Source organism: Anarhichas minor, unplaced genomic scaffold (assembly GCF_050575085.1).
Source record: "Anarhichas minor isolate MPS153535 unplaced genomic scaffold, ASM5057508v1 ptg000035l, whole genome shotgun sequence".
Classification (NCBI taxonomy): Eukaryota; Metazoa; Chordata; class Actinopteri; order Perciformes; family Anarhichadidae; genus Anarhichas; species Anarhichas minor.
In genome coordinates, this window is record NW_027466481.1 from 2659321 (window position 1) to 2684340 (window position 25020).

A 25020-nucleotide genomic window follows, 5' to 3' on the forward strand; every position below is an offset into this window, starting at 1 on the left:
ATCACTGATTTTAGATTGAGTCACTTTCTACCAACATATTTGTAAGAGATTATGCTAATAAGGCAAGTAGTATGCTCATTATAGTGACTGTAAAGCGACAATCAAGAAGTTTTGATAAAAACACTTTAGTTTCTAACTCAATCATTTGTTTAACAGAGATGGTTTCATTTGATTTGACAGTGGAATATCCCAATAACCCAACAACTATTATCAGATTCTGATTATTGTTTTGTAAGGTTATGATTGGAATGTGGATCCGTACCAACTAGCGTGAAGAGCGCAAACACAAATGCAAAGAAACATGTTGGACCCCATTGCTTTTAGTAGGAAGCAGATAAACACCCAGTTATTCAGGACCTCTGAAGAAGGACGGGCGGTCCCCTGGGTGCACTGTCTCCGGGAGGCTGGAGTGTAAATATGCTAAAAGTGGTCCGCCTATAGACCCCCTCTGTTGTATTTGTTGTTAAAATATGGTAATGACATCAGGCAGATATTGCTCTTTCTGCAATGATTTCACACCACATGAGAACCCTCTGTAACAAAATAACTGGATAACTTTATTAGCGTGGTTCAAGTCATGTTGTTTTGTCTGTGACAAAAGGCAGATCACGGAGCTCATGGTTTGAGGTACATCTGTGCAAATATTACTTAAGCATTCTCCTCAAAGCTCCGCATGGGTATGTCCCAATCCTGTTTGCTGTAATACACTTGTACTCATCTCTATGTCAGCCCAGGACAGGCAGCAATTACACTTTGCAGACTTCTTTGTTCTTTTTATGTTAAAGGTGCTCTGTAGAGGTTTCTTGTAAACAAATGTTTTCACATTCAGTTTCGAACCAAAATGCATCACGTGAGGCTTGAAAAATGTGTTCAATGCATTTCCTTTCCCAGAAAATGTGTCATTCGGGTGTTTTCTTAAATATATATTTTGAATTGTGCTTTTTTTTATAGTATATGCTAGAATGTTTGCTAGCTTGCGGACTTCTTCTTCACTGTTTTTGTTGGTGCCTGAAAAAATACTCTTCCATCAATTTGATTATTTGATCCACAGAAAATCAAGCACCAACTTTTTTGATAATCAATTAACTTTTAGTGCCATTTATCAAGTAATTGTTTTGATATATTTTATCTATATATTATTGGTTAAAGTAAAGATAAAAAGCAATTTAAAGAAGTCACATTGGGCTCTGGAAACCTGGACTGGACTTTGGGCTTTTCAGTCAGACTGCTGAATCAATCAGCCCTTGTCTCAGTCTCTTGCTACGCAGCAGCGATCCTCTCCCTCAGCTCCCATCCAATCTTCCTCCAGAGAGCTTCAGGTTTCATTGGTATTCATTGTCGGTGTCACCAACATACCAGAGTATGTTACATTCTCATTCTCTTCATCATTGACGTATAGATTACAGTGATTGTCGGGCCCAGTCGCCCACAGTGCTGTCAGCCAGCCGATTCTCTGTGGCTTCAGTTCTCAGGTACATGAGGGGGGGAACTTTCAGAGGATGTGAGGCAACACAATACTCGTCTGTCAGAAGTGCACCTGCTCATACCGACTTTGATAGGGCAGTTGTCGTGTCTGCCCCTCAGGGATTCGTAAGAAAATGGTGCTCTGAAAGATGATGAATTCAGAGACGAGGGTGTTGTGATGGAACGCCCAGGGTTGAGGGAAGCATCATTTGTTTGCAAAAATGTTGTCTGGATTTGGTTTCTAAAGTTTTCTGTGTAAGGATGTACCCTCTATAGAGTAACATAGTTTTAAACAAAGGTGGTTGCATGCTTTGGGCCGGGCGCTGTGTTTTTACATGGCACACTGCGTTTGTTTCTCTGCAGTAAACAATTTCAATTTGAAGTTTATCCCTGAATACATCACTGGCTCCTCCTCTGTCTTTTTTGTTACAAAATTTCACCTCTTCTACTTCCAGTCTATCTCACTACCATTCCCCCTCCTTCCTCTCTCCCCCCGTCGCTGTCATTGCAGTGTTTTGGACGCCGTTCTGTTGCCATGAAGCAACCGCAACAATGGCCCCTCTCTGTCAGAGCGCATCGCTGCCCGAGGAATGCTTGTTTAGTAGTGGCATGCCTCGACAGGGGAAACACATTGTCTTGTCTACCAGTTGAACTCTTTCATAGACTCTTGCTGCTGTTCTCTCAGGGTCATCAGTAACTGCCTCCGTCTGATGACATCGCCTTTCCATGTGCCCAGATGAGCTCAGACATCCTTTATCATGGGGGCCTGATACCTCGCTCAATGCTACAAAGCATTGTCGTTGCAGTAGTGAGAAGTTGGCCACGGTTATTCATGCAGACCTTTGTCCAGCTTTGTGCCTCTTAGGTTTTATAATAATCAAAGTTTCAATCATTAGGGAGTCATGTGTTTAAAAAAAAAAAAGAAGTTTTATGGCTTTTTTTTATGTTTATAGCTTAAGAGGCACACTGTACAGTTGCATACTCGATAGAAAGCTATAATCAATTCTCTTTTAAGCTGCACAGCATTGGTCTAGCTGCTCATTGGTGCTCTTCTATCCAAACTGTTGAATAGCACAGCATTTGTAGGGTAAATCTTCAGTGCATTCACCGTCTCAGTGTGACCACCCCCTACTGTCTGTGTTGTTTTGAGCCAAAGTCTGCGTAATATACAGCATGTTGCCCCAGCGTTTACCTTCAGAGACTATGCAGAAGAAACTGTGCTCCAACACGGTTCCGCAGGGAGCGAAGGGGTACAGTGCTGAGTGGACAAAGCCAAGAGTCCCTCCCATGAGGGTCTTTGTCTGGCTGTCAAAGCCTGAGCAAACTAATGTTTGAGTAGGAGATTCAAGTTCAGCGGCGTGCCAAATGTGAGTCATGGTGCTGCGAGTGAAGCTGCTATCCCAACAAACCGGCTCGGCTATTCTTTTATCCAAAACAACTTTTAATTTACAGAGAGTACAGATAACTCACGGGCTTGATCGGACTCCTATTTATTGTTGTTATCAAGAAAAAGTTTGACTGCTTCTGGGAAGGTGATCAATCTAATTCTGTTTTCCTAAGCAGTTTAATTCACCTCAATAGAACCATCAGGATGCCAGAAAGCAATTACTGTGTTTTGCTCTGCCAGGGAGTCGGGCCATTTGCTCCGGCCGGTCAGTCGATAAATTAGACGCACAGAGTAGAAAATGATGTTAGGCGTAGAGTTCGAGCAGCTAGACTTGAGACCTATTATCTTGTGCTTCTCTGCAGCAGATAATGTCGCTCAACAACCGAAAGAAACATTGTTCAGAAACAGAGGAGCTTCTTTGAAAGGTGTTCTGTTTCATTATCTTGTTACAGTGCGGTTATTTGAGTTCTCAAATTGAACAGTTTCTCAATGAAAACAAAGTCTTAGCCATGGACCCACCCATGTAGCTTTGTGAGGAAGTTTACATCATCTACACTAAACTACTTCATAGGCCCAGTAGTGAAAGGAATGAAGACCAACTGGTTGAGTTCCGTCTGTGTGCTTGTCTTACCTTTTACCTCACTCGCTTGTTTTTTTATTCTGTGTCTTTCTCTCCAACCAGCTTCCCTCTCGGCTCTGAACACAAACCCAACGAGGCCTGACCCAGAGGGGGAGAGCAGCCCCCCGACCACGGATACCGCCGAGAGAATGGCGTCTCCAGCTAAGAAAGACACCGATTGGAGATTGACAACCCCCACAAAACCTGACGTCATTCCTCGATCCCCCGGGTCACCTGCGTCACCTGTCCCCAGGTTGAAAAGTGGTAAAGGTAAAAAAAGAAATTCCACCTGTGACTCATTTATTTACTTGTCTGTAACAACAAAGTTCAGTTGCTTAAAGGTTACAGCTACATTTGGCCAGACACGAAGCAGTGCTCTCATAGTGGTGCAATTGCATCTGCAATCTACTGGAGTTAGGTCAGCTCTCTAGAGGCAAGGCAGTGCGTCAGTGTCTGAGTGATGGCTACCACATGCTTTCAGACGTGAAGCTACATCCAGTAGAGCTGCTGCAGTTGTTGGAACAAGCATGGAACAAATTAGTAAAGGCAATATTGCAGTTAAATATGGACATGCACTGTTTTCTAAGGAAAGGTAGGCAACCTGAATAGGAACCCCGTTTCAGTGAGCGATGACAGGACGGCATTTAGTTTAGCCATTTAGCCATTCCCGCAGTGCCACTTGAAGTCCTTGCAGCCACTGGCTAACGACACATGCAAACTCTAAGGAAAATGTTTGAGGGTTTTTGGAGTGTAAGCCTCTTTTCTCTCTCCCCTTTATTCTTTATCCATTAATCCATTCACTGTGGTCATGGTCTTTATTCCCCTTGCGTGAGGTGATGGGGATAAACTCCCAAAAGCCCTAAACTGTTCCCAAAACTATAACAATACTTCCAGCTTGTTATGACCTTAGCCCATGTCAGTTATATCAAGAGTTTATGATAGTCTATAAGTCTGGTCTATTTTAGAGAAATATGCAGTTGAGTCCTTAGTCTGCTGATTCCAAAATGACACACGCTTCCCTTTTGACATTCCAAGTTCCTTCTCTGCTGGTTTTTGTAAAGCTCATTACTTGTGTGATGTTTTGCACCACCCAGAGGGATATTATGAAGATGAAAAGCACTCTGAAGCCACTTAATTAGTAAAAGGAAATGGTGAGGCTTGGAGTTGAGTTGAGAACTGCTGCTGCGTCTGGTAATAGTCTGCTCCGTTGTGTTTTGTCACTTCTTAAACATTATTCGGTGAAAGCGCTGATTTGCTTCCGTCCAAGAGAACCTCGTCATGTAGGTTGTGTCAAGTAAACACGATCTTGCCTGCACGGCTCTTATCATACTCAAATTCAGAGGACAGAATAACACAGAGCTGATATTGTGAGTGTGTGAACATTGCACCTTGCAGTGTTTGTTGGGCCAGTCTGTTCATCACACCGACCAGCACCGTGCACATGGGCCGTAGTCCTATAAATATCAAAGTGGGTCAGAGGTTGTTCTTGGGGGGGGGGGGGCTGCATGGCAGCTTGTTTTCATGTTTGTGTTAGACTTTGCTGAAGGATGAGTTCCTTTGGGTTTGATGATGAACATCTGGCTTGTGAAGATAGAGGGGTGATGATGCTGCATGAAGACTAAAGAAAGATCAAGACTGCGCTGCCGCACGCGCCAGTGTTTGGCATGCTGCACGAATGCGGTCAGAATTTCAGGATGGCATTGTCCAGGCTGCGATTTTGTTTGATGAACAAGCTTATACTCTATAATGAGAAGGCATGCATTCATTTGCTGTAATCATATTTGTGTTGTCCATTGGGATTCAAGTGCCTGGGCAATATGATGATATACATTACCCTATTATTCATTAACTACCATACATACAAAGACAAAGTGTGCCTTTGGAAAGTCAGAAAGACAATATTTTAGTAGAAGTAGCTTTCATGAGAGGATGCAGTTAGAAGTGTTGGTACAGTTCAGTGTTTGCTTGCATTGCCGTTTCCTTCGGCTTTTTTCCCCCCCTGAGTGCTTCCACTGGGGTATTTGGAAGGACTGTTATGTGTGAGCAGAAGTCAGAGATGTCACAGAGAGAAGAGATATATGTAATTGGCCCCCTGTAGTCATAACGTATCATAGTCAAACATACACCGACGTGGCATCGGTGATTTAGTGAGCCTGCCGCTTGCCTCAGTTTGTATTTGGAGCAGATTGGCTTCCATGAAGATTCTTTTCCTCCAAACATTTATTTTTTTCTTGATTTCTTGATCGGCTTCCGCTCTTTGTTGACGTTGACAGTTTCTGTCATTGTCTCGTGGCATACGTTTCCTTAAGTGTGACATTTAAATGTAAAGCTTCCGTCGTGCTGATTTTTTTTTTTTACAGCAGTGAAGAAAACATTTACTCATATATTTATGTTTATCGGAGGAAAGGTGCGTCAGTGTTGCACTAAGTCAGTTTTGGGTTGAGGGAGGTAACTGTTCAATGTCTCAAAACACATTATTGTACAGATACATTTACAGAACTTTGAACTTAAGTTGTTACTGGTAACTTAAGTGCTTTGTTAAGAAAATACTATTTTAGATATACTGAATATTAATTATTAAGAACATATATCCATCGTGGATATGTAGCATTGTGGAAAAAGACTAACTAATAAATGATCTGTCCTCAAGGAATGAGTTCAGTCAAGGTGAGCTTGACTAACCAGCTTTTAGTTCTTAGTAAGAGCTTTTTCATCTGTATGTTATCTGTATGTGTAAGTATGTTTTGAATCTCACTCTGTAAAAAATTAGGCCAAACATACTTAAATTATGAATTCTTATGGAATTATGGATTCGATTTATATTTATGGATTAGACTTATATTTACACATTCTCTCCCTCTTTTTCCTCCTTCTCCATCCTCGTCCCAGACATCGTGAAAGCAGAGGAGAGGCAGAAGCTTGCCAAGGAGCGGAGAGAGGAAAAGGCCAAATATCTTGGTAGGTTGAATAAAGGGGTGCGAGGACAAGTCCATTACACAGGAGGAGAGCTCCCCCTGGTGTTGGGGTGAAAGAGGTTGTTGTTTTACACTCGCAGCTGTGTTGCTACTAAGCTGGCTCCAGGCTGCAGATGGCATGCACATGCAGCACAGAGAGGATAAAAGGGTAGTTTGGGTTTCTGTATAAAAGTGGGTCCGGACCTTTTTGAATCCGCCTGCTCCACTCAGTTGACTGCTTATCAGACAGTTCTGTCTGATATCTGACAACAAAAGTGATTTAAAATCAGCAAAAGCCAAGCCACCATTTTACCAAAGACGAGCAAGCTTTTATTTTCTACGTGCATGTGTGATGTTTGTTTGACACATTAACGCTTAAGCTCACTCTCCACTAACATGTATGTTAATACAAACTGTATTAAATAGAGATATGTAAAAGATAGTGTCCATATCTGTTAATAAATCACATTATTTTACAGCTATACAGTATCTCTTATGACTTAATGTTATTTTGAAATCTGTTTGCAATAGCGCCGAGTCATCACAGCACAGAAACCTTCTACATTTTATCCCAACTTGAATTCATGTAATGTGATCAACTGGGGCAAAATCTCCTCAGGGCCTGTCACTTGGGCAATATAGCCATTGACATGGCCGTACTTTTTTTTTTTTTGTGTTAGTTGATATTGCATCTCTTTGCCCGAGTCCTTATTTTCTATTGAACACACGGCTGTCATTTTTTCACCTGGCTACGCGCTGGTTGTGCACTGCTTTGCATGACTGACAGTTGCCTCTGTCTTCTCTCTCACTCCCCCCCCCCCCCACCTGCAGAAGAGCTCAGCTTGTTACAAGGTAAGCCACTCACCTATGTGTATGTGGTGGTGGTGGTGACCCATTTAGATCATTCTGTCATATTTGGATGTCTCAATTTAATGAAGTTCAGTAGTTTTAACTACAGCTGGGCAATAAACTGAAAACTTACCAATATACAGACATTAGGAGTCATTGAGGCACCTTGCTCCTGGCGCTATGCTTTTTAAAAGCTCTTGAAGAACAATCCCTAAAAACATTTTTGAAACTTTATTGTCAGTTTTATCATTATCGAGGTAAAGACTGTAAATAAAAAAAGTTACAATATTGGGTTTTAGTCATATTGCCCAGCTCTAGAGTGGTTTCGTTCATTTAATCCCCATGGTGTTCCTTGCTTTAAAATCATGGTTCGTAAATATTTTTCTTTGTCATAGACATTTCAACTAATTGCAACCTTTTCTCTCTCTGAAGATCATCTTTCACAAAAATCATGTAGGCATAGACTGTTCAATTAACCATAAAGAAATGTTATGATTGGTTGTGAAGCAATGGGGCTTAATCTCAGGTCGCATATAAGAGCAGGTAGCGTGCCCTTTGTTTGAACTTTGTTCATCCACATGTTCCATCTGCAGACGCCACAGAACTCTTTGGGTTTTGCATTTAAAGATAACATGTTTGAACCACATGCCGCAAACCTACTATGATTACCATCCTACTGAAGAAATCCAATTTATTTTGGCTGCAAATTCACATCTAAACAATCATGATTGAGTAGAATCATACAGTCTGAGTTCATTATAACTTTAGTGTTAGAGAGAACTTGGTAACATAGAGTCTAAATATGCTGACTTATGCTAGCCGCGGTTTCATTAAGCTTTCTCAACGTTATATTAAACACTATATATATATATATATATATCTCTATCACTTGTAGACAATTCATTATCACGACGTATATCCTCACATGACACTGACATCTTTAAACTACTTTCAGTAACGCCATGCAGTCAAATCCAACTGTGTGTTCGACAGCAGTGAGATGAGTTTGACACACTTCATAGCGCGGATCAGTCTAATTGGGCGATCACAAGGGCATGCCAGATGGTACGGGTCTGATCTAATAATCACAGTCAGACCTGGGTATAAGATTAGATCCAAAGCTTGTGTTTACAATATCAACTTGAGAGGGATCCTGGCCAGAAAGGCTCATCAACCATCACCAGTAGTATTGCTATGTTAGCATTAAATGGGCCACAATAGGAAATCCTCGCTCGTATCTTATCGGTTCTTTGTGATGTTTAAAATAAGCTTTGAGGGAATTGTATCAGCGAATTGGCTGCGACTGCACAGAAGCTACTCTCCAGCCTTGTCCGTCTTTGGTGGATTATTATAAATACTTTATGTACTAGAGTTAGAGCGGCACTCTGCTTCTGATTAGTTCATGGTCTTACTATATTAGGCCTCGATGCTACATGTCAGCACTGATCACCGTGAGGAGAGAGTTGAGGAACGCATTTTAAATGTCCGCTTTAGATTCTGCTTAGAATCTGTTTATCACTTAACACATTGCTATAGATGATTAAATGACTGATGATGAATGGCACTGAAAACAATTGTTTACATCGTGAGCTGAAATCATTCAGACTAATCTCTCTTAAGCACCCAAGCCTCCAGCCAAGCTCCAGCTCGTTTTCCTTCCTGCAACCATTACCAAACACTTCTGTTGAATGAGCCAAATTCAAATATTTAATCAGCGAGGTGTCACACACTGTGAGTGGGTGTGAGTGGGTGCAGCCTTCAAAGTTTCTCCTGTGAGTTGGGAGGAAATGTCAGGGATGTTGACGATGGTGATCTTTCTCTGCGAGCCTTTAACATTACATTTGCGCACGAGATGGAAGCAGGTTCCCCCCCCCCCCCACCCTCTGTTCTCAGCACAGCACAACGAGCGACCTATGAAGCAGTTTCCACTACTCTTTGCTTGCACCACCACGTGTAAAGATCCGCAGCACTGCAAGGTTAAGATGTGGCTTCTCCTAAACTGCGGCCATTGTGCTGCGATGAGCTGAGAGTCGCACTGCAGCAGATATTTTCTTTGCTGCACCGTGCTGGCAAGCAGTGCCTTGGTATAAAAAAAGCCGAACTGTGTGCCTCCCAATAAATTGTAACCCCTCTAGCCTCCAGCATTTCTGCAATGATCCGTCACCATAATCTTGAATCCACAACCAGTTGCCTTTGTTGCATCAAGTCCTTAAGAGAACTACGCCTTGCCTCCTCGCAGAGGCTGATTCTTCACGGAGGTTTTGCTTTGTAGCTTAAAGAAATATGGTGAGTTGTGTACACAGAGAGGCAGCTGCGAAAGGCTTCTTTACGCCCTCTTTGAATGGCTCGGGGACAACGAGACGATTTCCATATCAAAGTGTGCGGTTTATTGAAGTTGAAGTGGGGGCTTGATGCGATTAGTATGGTGTAAAAGTGTCATTTCAGAAGTACTGTATCCGTCTAACTACGCTTTATGCTGCATTCTGTGGAAAAGTCAAGTAATTGAATTTATTTTCCAAAACACAAAGTGGGATTGAGGTGGAGGGACACAGCTGTTTTCAAAAACAGCTGGTGGATGAGAAGTATACATCAGAGAGGCAAACTACATTGTTCATAAAATCACCCAACCTATCAAAAGATGCTTTCAACAGATATCACACTTCTCTTTCAAGTCCAAACAGACACTTGAAAGAGAATGTGTGCCATACCAACTGATAGAGAGAGGGGACTCCTTTGGCCACTGCTCTTTTGGTAAAGTCTCACTCTCTTGACCATGTTTTGTGCCCCATCTTAGCTGCTAAAAAGAGCCAGTGGCTGGAGAAGGAGGAGAAGGCGCGGCAGCTGCGGGAGCAGCAGTTGGAGGAGCGCCGCAGGAAGCTCGAGGAGCAGCGGATCAAGGCGGAGAAACGGCGAGCCACCCTGGAGGAGAGACAGAAACAGAAACTGGAGAAGAATAAAGTACGTATTGACAAGTAAAACTGATTGTTAGAAAAGTAATCCATTCAATATGTGATGGTGTTGTATTAGTGAGGACAGTTACACATAATTCCCTTCCTCACATGATACCCAGAGGTTAAATATTTATGCCTTCCATCACGAGATTGACAGCTGATCAGGATCAGCTGCAGATGAGGGGATTTAGGATTTTGCTTTTGATGCAATAGACATCCAAATAACTGATATCTGTTCCTGTGTCCTTTCCAGGAACGCTATGAGGCAGCCATCCACAGGTCAACCAAGAAAACGTGGGCAGAAATCCGCCAGCAAAGGTGGTCCTGGGCTGGTGCACTAAGCCAGAACTCCAGCCAGAAAGAAGGTGAGTACGCTGATCCAATCTGGATACACATCCTCATGTGTATCCAAAACACCTAAATCTTTCATTTACAATCATATAACACTGAAATGTACACATTTGAGAAGCTGGCACCAGCAAACGTGTGGTATTTTTGCTTAATATAGTTCTTGAATAATTAATCAGTTATTTGTTGACTCATTTTCTGATCTTTTTTAGAACATGACCACTTAGGTGGATCTGAAGCATTGCAGCCTGAAATTGGTGAATTGTACCAAAATCGATTTTTGTTTTCTCTTTTTCAATCTATACGGCAAAATCGATGTGTTAGTTCGTTGTACAGTGTTTTATGCTCACTACTGGGGCGGGCATATAAAGTTAGCAGGTGCACAGTCTGGAATACTGCCCAAACAGATATCGACAGCACGGGAAGTTTGGTTTTGTTATATTTTAATCTGATGTGCCATCGCTGCTGTGTCAGTCGCACTCCTCCATCTTAGCACACCCTTCCCTCTGATGTGTTGGCTACTACAGCTCTGTCCTAGCAAGCTGTTGCTCTTTGACATTACTTCAGGTTCATTGGGCCCTGATCATCACCAGACTGTATTGATTGCACAAAGTGAAAATGTATTCAGCTGCTTTATTGCATCAGTTGCAGTAAGCAGGGTTCTATTGACCAACAGCAGATTGGCTGCAGAATAATGTAATGCTGTAGAAATGATGTTTTTAACGGTGCAGTGTGATGAATGCTTCTGTCCCTTTGTGCCATCCTCTCGACTTGAAGCTCTAAAAAGTCCTGAGTTCTATCGTCTGCCATGTAATCGCTTCTGCCATATGCCAGGCGAATTATTGACACTCCAATCAATCTCTCCTTACTCTCCCTTCCTGCCGTCTGATAGATGATGAAAGTAAACAAGCCTAAACAGGCTGCAGTGGAGTGGCTGAGAGTTCGGTTTGCTCCAAAGTACCCATCTTGGCTTCGTTCAAAAGAGCAAACTGCCTCATCGTAAACAGACAAGGCCAGCTTTAATACTGCGCCTCCATTACTGTAATGCTCTCTGAATCATGTCTGATGTCATTTGGGGAAAGAGCAGTGTGTTCATTTGATTACAGTGTATTAAAGGGATGTATACCTGGGAGAGATGCAAGTATTCCTCATGGATGGTTCAGTTATTTTTGCCCTTTTATGAAGTGCCCTTTCACTTCATCAGCCATGAAATGGGCAGATGTTTCTCAGCAGCCTCTTTCCATCACATGTTTGGTTGTTCTTGAGGCATATTTTCTTGTTCACTGCTTGTTGGTAGCTTTTATAAGGTGGACATAAAAGGTTCCTTCTTAGTGGGGTTGACGTGACTTTTGGAATCGGTGTTGTTGGGAAGTAGGAATGTTAATCTCATGGGAGGTGAGAAGAAGAAGTCTCCTCATTTCACTAAAATTACAAAAAAGCAAAGTTGTTTTCTCTTTTTCTTTAATGGAGTTGAATGTTCTCTAATGGACAGTTTGCCGCAAGGATACATAAAGACACACAAAACCCTAAACACTGATGGAAAGCAACAACAGAATGTAAACAATTTTAAGTAGTCTGTGTAAATGAGCAAGATACTGACAAGATTAATAGGCTACTATCTGCCGTTTAACATGTGAATGGCAGCAGGGACAAAGGAAACATTACATCTCTTGGTTCTTATAATAGGCGCTTTAAAACCATGACCTGATGGTAAAAGTTCAAACTCTGTCCAAAGGGGGTGATCCTGAAGGGAAGTGACCTTCCTAAGTACCTGATTTTTATACATGACTGTAAGCTGGACTTGACTCCTCCCTGAAATCTTACTCGCCACTTTGATGAGGCCTCAGTCTGTTTTGGTTGGCCAAAGTCAAGTTCCCATGCCAAACTACAATGCAGAACATTACAACTGATTCAATAAAAATAATTTCCCTTTAAGGGACAACGTGTTTTTTCTTAGTTTGGTGTGCTCACGGCATTAGCAATGCCATTTTAAAATATTCACCAGCAACTCATTTTCTTCTGAAATATTGTCCCTGTTTTCCTGGATTACCTCACTGCCAGCAGTTTTCACTGAACCAACTTCTGTAGCAAAGAAATAGTGCCAATGGAAACGGTTCACAGTGTGTTGTGTGGATTATGGGTCCCTGATGACACACCTAAAGGCTAGCTGAAGTGAACATATGGTGTAGTGTGTGTGTGTGTGTGTATTTACTTTAAAGCAGTGGAAGTTATTATATACACGGCCAGCACACAGGAATTTGCTTTAATGCAGGTTGCTCACATTACAAGTACGGTACTGTACCGCTGCCTTCACGGTGTGTGGGTGCATGTTTACAGAGGCATCATTCGAGCATAACACATGACGCCACAGAAGTTCCCCCCCTCTGACTCAACCATGTGACCTGTGTGAACATCTGTGTTGGCGCTCTCTTGGCTTCTTAGGCAGATGCTCTGTGTCAACGGTCAACCTGCCCAAACACGTGGACTCTGTTATAAACAAGCGACTGTCCAAGTCCTCTGCTACGCTCTGGAACTCCCCCGGCAGAAGTAAGGCAACATCTGGAATGCCCCACCCCCCCACCCCCCACACCTCCTCCCGTTTAACTGTGTCCATCACTTTGCCACGCCAACTCCTCCGAACCCGTTTATCATCATTGTGCTCTTCCCCTTCATGATTTCCGTCCCACTCTTTTGCTTGGTGGTTGGCAGCTGACCCATTTCTATCTTCCAAAACCACTTTGAGTTATTTTTTGTTAACTCTCCAGAATTTGGGTCAGGTTTTTGTTCTGCATGCTCATATTTTTATATGAGTTATGTGCCGTGTCCACATTTTGTTGTGCTGTCCGTTTCCCTATCCTTTTGTTGGTTCATTGTGTGGTAATGGTCATTTCATGTGTTTGCACAGTCAAAGATCCTTTTGTGCTCATTTTCAACCTACTGGATATGGGATGTCTTTTTATATTGCCCTGAATGCTTTATTGATTGATGCTCTGGAGGTGGGTGTGATTTCTAAATGACAAAGTATGTCTCTGAATTATCTTTGTGTCTTTCAACCAAGCTTTCTTCATGCTGCGGGTGTGAGCAGCTCTTCTTTATAGGTCTCCAGTTAACCAGGTCACGGTGTACTCCTGCAAAAAAGGGGAGAAACTTCAGGGCTTGAAAAAAGTAAAGTTAGTGAGTGAGTCAGCATTTTTCAGGAGATAATGTATTCTAAAAACTCCCCGGAGCAGGTACTGTACTGTTCCTCTGTGCTGCTGGGGAAGCCACTCTATTCCTCTTGTCGCTCTCCTCTCTACCTGAACACTACAACACCATGTGTGTGAACATTCACTGCAACGTCTTCGTCGTCCTGCACCTTAAAGCCAGAGAAGGACGTTTCACCCCCAAATAAATACTCTTCTTCGTCTCTGCTTGTATGCTCGAGGCTGTGGTTATAAATAACTGACTCACTGTCTAGACAAGCATTTCTCTTGGGTAGTACCGAGGTGTCTTATTGGGGTTCTGTGTATTTCATCGGGTCTTTATGGCTTGTAGACATACTGCTACAAGAACCATAACTTACATAACTCTTTCTTTTCACTTCTCTTTGGTGACAAGTTTTAGACTTTATTCTATCGCTGTGTCTGGGTACTGACGGAGAACTCTGCAAAGATTGATTTCAAATGGGCTTCAGTTCCTCTAGTACTTCAGGTTTGACCGCCGGTTGGCGGTGATACACTCTGGTTCAACGGAGGACATCCATTTTCGACATATCTTTTCATCAATCTGTTTTTCCAACCTGCAGCCCGTAGCCTTGCACTGAGTCCGTGGGAGAGCAGTATAGTCGACCGGCTGATGACGCCGACGCTGTCTTTCCTCGCTAGGAGCCGCAGTGCTGCCAGTGTCCTCACCAATGGCAAAGATGGTCGTAAGTTAAAAAAAAAATAAAAAAAATAAAGAGCGTTAGTTTAATATCTGTCTTACCATAAATACATGAGGTGCTGCTGTATGAATGTCGGCGAGCTTTAATTGTACGTCACTTCTCTCCACAGACTCTCCTGTCTGCCCCCGCTCGGCCTCAGCCAGTCCCCTCACGTTGTGCGCCCACCAGCCCCACCGCCGCTGCTCCGACCGCTGGAGAGTGACCTCCAGCACACCCGACATCACCCAGCGCCAACACAGACAGAGCTCCACACCCGTAAGTCTGCCCAGTTAGCTTTAGCCCTGTGGTTCTCCTATCTGACAGTCAAGTGTAGTCACAGTCTTCTGAGACTCTTTCAATAATAAGTGAGCCGTTTCCCAGGATAAAAGTGTAGCTAAACAGCCATGAAATGTATAACGGCTGATTCTGTTCTAGGAGTGGGGGGATACAGTTCACCTGTACCAGTTAAACATTTACCAGTGAGATTGTTGTTTCCAAAAGAGCAAAACATAGTGCCTGACCTGTACTTCATGTATGACAAGCTTTAGTGTATCTTGTCTTATTTTTTGTTTCAATCATAATTGAATGTTATTTTTGAATGGCACATGAAAAAGATTTAAATGTGTTAACCTATTTTCATCTTTTTGTCGTACAGATGGATAAAAACAAGAAAGAAAAGAAAGACAAGGAACGGGAGAATGAGAAGGAGAAGAGTGCCCTCAGTAAAGAGAAGGTGCTTAAGAAGAGACAGTCTCTACCCAGTATGAGACACCGACCGGATCCAAGGTAAAACACACACTTTATTTGTACTTTTTTAGTTAGGGGGATTTCTTTCAGTTCAGTTTTAAATCTGTCAGTTAATTTAGATTTTACTCATCTGTTATATGTTCCTTATGTGTGTCATATTTACCACTAACCTGGTTACTGTTTTCATCGATCAGATCTCTAATTATGATAATAAATTTTCTGTTTACACATTCAAGAAAGACTATGGTCCATTACCACTGCTGCTAGGCAATCACCTTTTTTCCCTTTTGGAAGGCAACAACAACTCAGTCATTTTAAATGAGCTGACATGAGCTGCAGTCATCGCCCTCTCAGTCGGTATAATGTTTCCCACTCTATTCAATAATAAGACGAACCATTGAGGAATTATATTGTTAGGCCTGCAACATTCATTTTATAACTAATTTATTTATCGATTATGTCGGTCTATACAGCAGTTCATCTTTTCGTGTAAAAAAATAATAATCCAGCGCCTAATAGCAAAGGCTATTACAATAACGAAAGAGAATTTCACAGTTTATTCTGAAAAGCAAATTGTTTTTTTCTCAAATGTGAGGATTTGCTGCCCCTTTGCCTTTTATCAGATTATCTCGCAATCTTCAAATGTCTGTATTGTTTGTACAAACAGCAGTCCGAAATTCTAACTTGGATTCTGGGAAATCATAATAGCATTATTTCATATTATTACTAATTGATAAAATAATGGGCAGATCAATCCATCATGGGCAGAATTGTTCATCGAGGTCTCGGTTGAACATTAACATAGTTGATAAATGCGCGGTAAGTTTGAAACCTCGTGAAAGCTCCAGCTGAAAAGTGCACCATATAAAGGTATATATTTTAAAGCTACAATCTCCACTTCAAAAAAATATACAATTTCCAAGAACCATTTCCAAGAACCATTTGAAAAATCTGACATATAATAATCTGCTGCTTTGACGTTTATACAGATTATATAGGTCATTAGAACCGTATTTTAAACAAGGTTAACCATACACCCGCCTGACCCACAGCTTGTTTGTGGTCAACAGCTGGGTTAGGCAGAGAGACCATGTTTATGTCTGCATATTTCATGCACTGTTTGACCCCAGACATGAAAGATCCCGAGACGAGCGGTCATTTCCTCTCGTATACCCAGGCCACTGAAGTAAATGACATCCATCACAGATGGGATGGAATAGCAGGAAAAAAGTTCCTTTGATTCTTCAAAAAGGCCACAAAGAGCGTGGCAAAGCTGTCAGTGCCAGAGGGCAAGAGGAAATAAAATGTCTTCTTCAGCATAATGGATGTTTCCCCTTAAGTTTTGCTTTGCCTGTGTATGGCTGGGATGCTGACCGATAAAGCACTTTGAGGGTCATGATGCAATGTTTGAGTGCGTTGTCTGCTAAAGTCCGGTTTCTTCAGGACATGTGTCTGGGTTGTAAACAAACATTTCAGCCCACGTCTAAAACACCAATGTGTCCAAAGATAATTGTTGCTAAATTTCCCATCTTTCTTGTATTTTCCTGTTACAGTCCTAGTCCTTTATCAAGACAACGGCCGTCATCCCCAGCTACGCCGAAGGGCAGAACTGCCTCCCCCAGCCCTGCTGCCTCCCCCAAGCCTCCATCCACACGTGGAAGCCCGTCAACCCTTAAAGGACGACCAAAAAGAGCCAGGACCCCTGCCAGGATAGACCACCGCACCTCTTCCCCCGTCCCCCTCGAAAGAGTGAAGGAGCCTCGCAGGCCCGCAACTCCCGATAAGAGAAAGAGTGAGTACAAGAAAATGTTCTGATGGGAATTATTTCTGTCTGAACTGGATTAAAAAACTCGTACTCGGGTCTAAAGAAAATGTCCTTCTCAGGGAGTAGTACTTTACGATGGTTCAGGTATTTAGTAAATTCTTTGCAGAGTGACACCAGTCCTTATCAGCCTTATTAGAATTAGATTTTTTTCTAGAGCATTAGCAGGTAAATTGTTTAACCTTGGGAATAGTAGTTTGACAAAAAAAATCTTTATTCAAGGTCCAGTTACTAGCTTATTTCCAGAGCTTTCAATCCCATCTCACAAGCTTCAGCAGTGATGGAGTTTGATCAGTTGACATTGTCTGACCTATGTTGGAGGAGCTGCTGACGAAGGCCATTAAAGGGCTTGAAAGCTGTGGTACAAGCTAGCGAGTAGACCTTGAGTACAGATTATTATTGTTATATTATCATTATTATTTTGTAGATCAGTATACTGCACAATAAGCCTCACTTTGTTGCAATTTGTCATCTCTACAGTGATCAACTGTCCTATTCGTTTTGGGTAGCTTCCCTCCATGTCTGAGTCATACTGATTTTATTTTTCTTGTTATACCCAAATAATTCTTCACTGTGTGCCTTGGTCTCTTCCTGTTACTAGCCAGAAGAATAGCTTAATGGAAAAAGTGAGAAAGCCCCAGGAAAATCAGTATCTCTTTCAAGAAGCAATGGGCAGCGATTACCATGCGGCTTAATTAGCCATTAAAACAAAGTACTGAGTGAGCCACACAGAGCTCCACAGTCTGTGCGTTTGAGAAGGCACAAAGAGGCTTCACTAATCAGCCTTAATTATGCTATTACCAAGTAGGCTGAAGCTATGGTTGTTTACAATTTCCAGTTGCTAGGGACAGAATGTTTCACAGTGCAGAGAAAAGGCTGCGGTTGAATGTGTTATTAATAGCGATCGATCGGCACCACTTTAAGAGTCGTTACTTGTAGGGAAGCATAATTAATCGCATCAACGATCTCTGGTAAGTTACACAGCACAGGATACGTGTGTTATTGTCCCTTCTGTAACACTAATTTTCCCTGTCTTAGGTTCCGCCGTGGTTCCTGCCATCACAGTTGCCTCCGCCTCCGCCTCACCCCGTCCCTCGACCCCATCAACCACTGCAGCCTCACCTGAGCCAGTCCATTCAGCTCATTCTGTTCCTGCATCATCGCCTACACCGTCTCCATCAGCCAAGCCCATGGCAGGCACCAACAACCCAGAGGAGGCAGCTCGCATCCTGGCAGAGAACCGGCGACAGGCCCGAGAGCAGAGGGAGAGGGACGAGCAGGAGCGCCGCGAACAGGAGGAGAAGGAGAGGTTAGAGGGTTCTAATATGCCTCAAAACACAACCGCAGATGGTCGGCACAGTGTTGACCTTGCATAGATCTGTTACGTTTTTTGACACTGCATGAGAAAAAACTATTCTTAAACACGCCTGTGTCTTTGCTGAATGACTAATGAATGAGTAATTCCCCAGCTGTAATGAGGAATGAGTAATTCCCCAGCTGTAATGAGGAATGAGTAATTCCCCAGCTGTGTTCCCACTTATGGGTTTGGTCTTGTAACTACTCATTACTTTTTTTTCTCCCAGTCAGCCATCTCAAGAATAGTACAGAAGTTAGTTTGCAATGTCACCCTCAGGCATATAACATTTGAACCAATGCTAAGTATAGAAGAATTTATTTTTAAAGTGATGATTTATTGGTTTAGAATATGCTGCAAAACAAAGCTCACCTCGGGCATTTAGCTATTTCCCATGTAGTGAATGAAAAAGGCATTAACTAAACAGGAAGGCTCCACGCACTATCACAGCACATTTATGTCTTAATAAGCCCTCACTCAACACTGCCTTTGATGTATGGACGCATTACGAATTTGGTAGCCTGTTGGCTGATCGTAACCACAGCAAGTCGCTATTTACAGCTTGTGAATTGATGTGATCTCTTGTTGGCACTAAGACTTCCAATTTTTTCCAATTGGTTTCCTGTTGCTTGTGCGTCAGCAGACGTGGTAAAAAATAAAGAAGAAATGTCCATTCAATAGAATAATTTGCCTTTTAAATTGTTTACCTCATTCAAAGTGGTTGGCACAGGATATTTTGTGGTAAATAACTCATTCTTACCCTCATGCCCAAACTCTTTAGGATCCTGAGAGAGGAGCGAATAGCTAGGGAGGCCGAGGAGAGGCGACTTAGGGAGGAGGAGGCACGTGCCATGGCCGAGGAGCAGAGGAGGAGGGACGAAGCCCAGCGCGTGCAGGACGAGAAAGAGGCTCAGGAGAGAGCCAAAGCCGAGGAGGAGGAGAACCTGCGCCTACAAAAACAGGTATATTGACTGTGAATGCGCAGCATGCACAGCCAGCTGGAATATACGTTGTTGGTGAGGTTGCAGTGGACAGGTCCGGTTAGTCACATAAGGGTTAAAGGAACTTGCAAGTCCTTAAAGCCCATAGTAGTGACGAGGACCATTATGTACCACTGTGACAGTTATGACTGCGTTTCAAATAAAGGTTAAGACACACATGCATGCACTCCTCACATCATTCCCAGGCACTGATGCACCACGCCATAAACTTAAACGCTCTCCTATCTTTGGCAAACAAAGATATTTCTTGTCTCAGCTCAGCTGCTCACCTCACGCTGACCTTTTTGGGAGCTACAGGTCTGAAAGCATAGTCCAGTACTTTCTACGTCAGTGGGATGTTGTTGTCCTCTAAAGAAAAATATATTAATCCAAACCGGTGAGCCGGTAGCTCTGATGAATGTGCCCTTTTTACTTTTCAGTTTGTCAAATAACCGTTCAGCAATATTGACTCTTTGTGTGTTTGTCGATGTTGCCAGGGAGAAGCGGATGAAAATAACAGCGATGCTTGATTAGTAGAACCAGGACATGTGGCTGTTCATCACAGTATTTGATTATCCTGTAGACCTGTAATATAATCAGCTGAGGCATCGTCTATTCTCTGTTGATGCTCGATTATGCTTTGCCACCCCCTTGTGGTCTTTTACAGAAGTGGCATTTGTGGTTAAACACGATCCAATATAATTACCCAAAGGCTTGAGTATTGTATTTCTCTTTGAATGGTCCTCACAAGGCTGTTAATGTTGAAAATAGATTTTTTTTTGGCTCAGATGTACAGGAAAGTATTCCTTTTTGTGGTTGTAAACAATAATTGCAGAAAGCAACCACACCCTTGTTATGTCAAAGGCATCCTATTTTGGCTGAGTTGTTCTTTTCCCCCTTCAGCCGGCATTCAAATTGTGATTGGATTCTCGCTTGTGCGTTTCAGAAGGAAGAAGCTGAGGCTAAAGCCCGGGAGGAGGCGGAGAAGCAGCGTCTGGAGAGAGAGAAACACTTCCTGAAGGAGGAGCAGGAGAGGCTGGAGAGGAAAAGGGTAGGGCAACACATCTGCCCTCCCATCACTTCTGCTTTCAGCCAGCTTTTAAAGTCACCCATTTGCAATCGGACATGCGCATTTTTTACAGAATGAAAGTAGATATCTAATTCCTAGTCATTTTTCAAACATCCGTAGCTCGATGTTTTGGGGGAAAAACTGCCTTAAAAAATATATATAAATAGATTGATGCTTTAAAAAGACCCAGCTTTGCTCTCAACTGCATACATATCCTCAGTGGAGGCATTATATTCTATATTATGTTCACTCTGTGGTCTGCCTTTTGACATTAGCAGCCTTGAAAGTTGAGTCCCTGAAACCAAGATGAATGATGTTTTTGGCTTATCCTGGATTGCTTGTCTGCATGCCAGGATTTAATAGGGCTTAGACTGTGTAAATATATATACACACTAATAATAATGGAGACCTCCCTGTGCCAGTCATCTGTGTGGAGTTGTGCAGATCTTTTTCACATGTATGTGTGTGTTCTGTGACCGCCATCTACTCAAGTACGCCACCCACATCTCCAGTAAGCTCGCTCTTCTCTATGCTAACTAGATTCTCTCCATGAGAGAAAGGCTTGGGCTGGCTGAGCCTGACTGCATGCTGGAATTGGCCCACAAGAACAGCATGTCCTCTGCCCAAAAGACTCACTGTACTCTTAGTTACACTGTACAACACACTGTTATTGACTGACTTCTACCGAAGCTGACCGGCCTGCTTTTGGTATCGCCTCAACAAAGAGAAGTTTGTGACCAGTGAGCACAGGTGGTGCACAGGTGGTTTAATAAAGTATCCTGAGGGGAAACATAACTTAGACAAAGAAGAATCTTCAGTCCTGAGGCAGAAGTTCTGCAGCAAAGCTAGATGCCAAAGCCGTGTGTGTGTGTGTGTGTGTGTGAGCTCTCCATGAATAATCTTGGATCTTAAAAAATGCTTCACTTTTATGAGTGGCAGCTGCAGTTATGGTCTTACTGTCCCAGGCCAGCAGTGTCCTCAGATAAAGTTTCCATTTCCCATCAAACCTCTGCCTTCTGTGCATACAAATTATTCACACAGAATGGTTTGTTCATACGAGTATAGTGACCTCTATCCTACTGTTCACTGTTCGACCATCCTACGACCAAGTGCTGCTCCATCATTATTTATTATTATTTCAACTTTCCACCTGGAGTGCAGTGCATTCACTTCAAGCACCACGGCCTTAGACGCAAGAGACAGGAACTCCTTTTCCCCAGTGAAGAGACCCAATGAACAGCAACATGTAAAACCTCTGTTTAACAAGGTGTGTGGGCTCAGTCTAGCCCACTAAACGTAACCCAATTTTGAACAGCCTGACATCTTTATTTCTTAAATGTATAAACATTTCTGCGCTGATCTCTTGTGTCCCCCGGCACAAAATGCATAGAAAATCCAACAAACACTTAATAGCTTCTGTTTTTGGCATTTGGTTCTATGTGTCCTTTTCCTTTGTCTTATCCCTGACTCTTTTTTTTTTTTTCTCAGCGTCTGGACGAGATCATGAAGAGGACACGCAAGACAGACGCAGGCGACAAAGTACATTTTGTGTTCAGTTTTAACCAAAACAACAGGCTAGAACTTGACTTAACAATAAAAATGACTGTAATTATCTCCCATCTTCACAGAAAGAGACCAAGTCCTCCCCTCTCACAAACGTCAACGACAAAGAGGCAGAGAGCAGCAAAGGTAAGCAGAACATCCGTCTGCTTTTTACAAAAACATCCTCAACTAATGGAGGAAAAGTATTTCCCCGCTTATAGCCTTTAATCTGCAGGAATCGTTTAGGGTCTGATCTCCCAGTAATGTGTTATCTGTGAAGGGATTTAAAACAAAGTGGATACTTTGTTGCCAGAATCCACTTAAAGTCGATTTTTTACTTGACGCTTCAATCTACAGAGTAGATTTTTAATGGTGTCTGACTGATGTTAGATGAACTCATTTTACTCATCCCACCTTTCGGTTGATACTTGTTGACCCATAACTGCACCATCCCCCCCACTGCTTCTTTTACCTCTTCCATATGTTAGAATAAACAGTCCCAGGTATTGTTTTGTGCTTTCTTTCCCTCATTTCCCATATGAGTCAGCCTCACACCAGAGCCTTTTGTATAAAAGGGTTATTAGATTATTTCTCCGCCTCATATCCTGCACAGCTGCTGTCTGAGTTCTTCTACACAGTACAATAGGACCCATGTGTACTTGCTTGTTGTCCAAACTGTGGGACTGTGGGACTGAGGGAGTTGGAGAGGAAGAGCGGACTCATGGTGAAAGCTTGCTTACTTTAGAAAGAAATAATAATATCAAGACACATGCGATGTTGCAAAGGCCTTACCAAAATCCACTCTTCCTACAACTTCTAATTAATCCATTCATTGTCCGGGGCCGCTTATCCGATTGGGGGTTGCGGGGGGGGGGGGGGGGGGCTGGGGCCGGGGCCGATCCCAGCTGACATAGGGCGAAGGCCGGGTACACACTGGATAGGTTGCCAGGCGATCACAGATCACAGAGACAGACAACTTCTAAGTCAAGTCAATTTTATTTCCATTGCCATCAGAAATCAATAATTTGCACCAGATGGCTTTACAATCTGAACAGCATACAACACCCCTCTGTCCTTAGACCCTCGCTGCGCGTAATGAAAAACTCAACCAAGGAAAGAAACCTCAAGCAGAGTAACTGAGCAGAGATCCCCTCGTCCATGAATTATGGGAAAATTCTGTCGTTAACACAACTATATTAAGAAGCGTATAACTTGCACAGACTCCTTGTCTAAGCGCCCACGTCACGTACAGTAGATGAGTAGGATGAAGGGGATCAATGTGGTCTGTAAGATATGCTGTTTGTCAAGGTTCCCCAATGCAGGAAGACATTAGCCAGCCACTTATGTGGTCGGAGGCCTGGCAGGCATTCCTCTATTCTAGTCAGTGGTGTGGAAATCTGTCTCAACTACAGCCAAGTACTCAGCAAAGCAGAGTTGGGGTAGGGGGGGGGGGGGGGGAGACGACGACTGACGACGACTCTGGGCAACACAGGGAGACTGGCCCAGGAACATTTGGCATCCCTTTCCTGCTTATTTAAGTTTGCCTCACACAGTTTAAGACTGATCATTAATGGTGGTTGATCACGCAGGGTAGTGTTGGGTGTTGACTGTGTGATCACTAATAACTGTTTTACTTTGTTTCCTCCAGCGTCTGCTGATTATCAGCCAAAGCCAGAGATCAACTTGACCAATAACAAGCAGGAAAATGGACAGACCAGCGTCAAAGAAAGGTAAAGCTACTGCCTCTTTTTTGTGGATTTCTGAACGTTTCTTTGTGCTCACGTTGATGCAAGACCACCGCGGATCGGATACAACTTGTGTGACAGAAACTTCGCCAATCCAGCCTGCAGTACGTTTGCACTGTTGAAAACTTAAACGGAAAACACAAGGAGACACTTGATTCAGACACTCAGTAAACAACTGTAATACTGGGAGAGAGTTGGTTTCTTGAAACGTTTAGCTTGTTGTATTTGAATACGCTTCATGGGGTAGATTTTAAAAGACTCCCGTGATTGAACGGCGATGCAATGACTCATCCGTTGTATGAGTCACTCTGTCCAATCATAACTAAAACCATATTCTGCTCTGTGTCTCCCCTCTTCAGCAGCCCCTCAGTCCCTGTGGTCAATGGGATCCAGCCCACGAGACATGAAAATGGTCTATCCACTAAAGAAGACACCGCCCACTTTGGAGATATCATCCATCTCGCAAATCACGGCAACACCACCAACGGAGCGCGGGATAAGTCTGAGACCAGCATGGCCACCGAGCCGATCCTCGCGTTCGAAAGTGAGGAGTCATTCATGAAAAAGGCCGGCCCCATGAAGCCTCAGCATGTCGCAGGTACAGAGTTACAACGCATACCAAACATCAAGTCAAAGACTTAGACTTTAGATCTAAAGAAAGCTAAAGTTAGCAATGAAAATATAAAGGGAAGTGAAGAAAGGAAGGATAAGAACAATCATACCAACTTGGCTACTCTGAGGGGATGTACCACAACTGGTGATCCTGTGCAGTACAGGTCTGGCCACCCTGTGTTGTGATGCGGGTAAGTGGATTTGAATCTATAGCCAGCAGCAGCAAGACTGGAAGCAGGGTGGACTGCTAGACTACCAGCCCTTATAAAGCTCACTGATTAATACCTTATATCTTGTTTTGTTTTTTTGAATCCATACAAAAACAGAAATGTAACTTTTTTTGTTTTTTACGTCTGGGCAGAGCTGTTTCCAGTCTTCATGCTCAGCTGAGCTGCTGCTCGCTGTAGCTTAATATTTGAGTGTTATTGATCTTCTCACCTTACTTTCAGTCGAAAAGGCCAATAATAAGGTGATAATAGTACTTAAACATTTTTTTTTACTATAATCTCCAAATTGATTCTAAAACTCAAAGCCAACCAGTGCGGAGAGGCTAGAATAGATGTACTATGACCTTGTTTCATGTTATTAGTTAAAGGTCGATGGTGGTGTTTGAGATGAACTAGAGGAACATTAAGCTTCTAACTGAGCTGTGAATAAAGTGCAGTGAGTAGTCTCT

General features: G+C 42.8%; 1 protein-coding gene across 1 annotated transcript; it reads left to right on the forward strand.

Moving 5' to 3' along the window:
* The first annotated feature begins 3055 nt into the window (after positions 1-3055).
* On the forward strand, positions 3056-24374 carry map7d1a (MAP7 domain containing 1a). Its single transcript, XM_076106694.1, has 18 exons — positions 3056-3116; positions 3534-3740; positions 6360-6428; positions 7256-7276; positions 10068-10231; positions 10478-10589; positions 13015-13119; positions 14357-14479; positions 14604-14749; positions 15129-15259; positions 16774-17012; positions 18081-18351; positions 19178-19358; positions 20323-20427; positions 21934-21984; positions 22074-22134; positions 23636-23717; positions 24092-24374. The coding sequence occupies exons 1-18, from the start codon at positions 3056-3058 to the stop codon at positions 24372-24374; spliced, it is 2412 nt and encodes an 803-aa protein (XP_075962809.1).
* Positions 24375-25020: the final 646 nt, after the last annotated feature.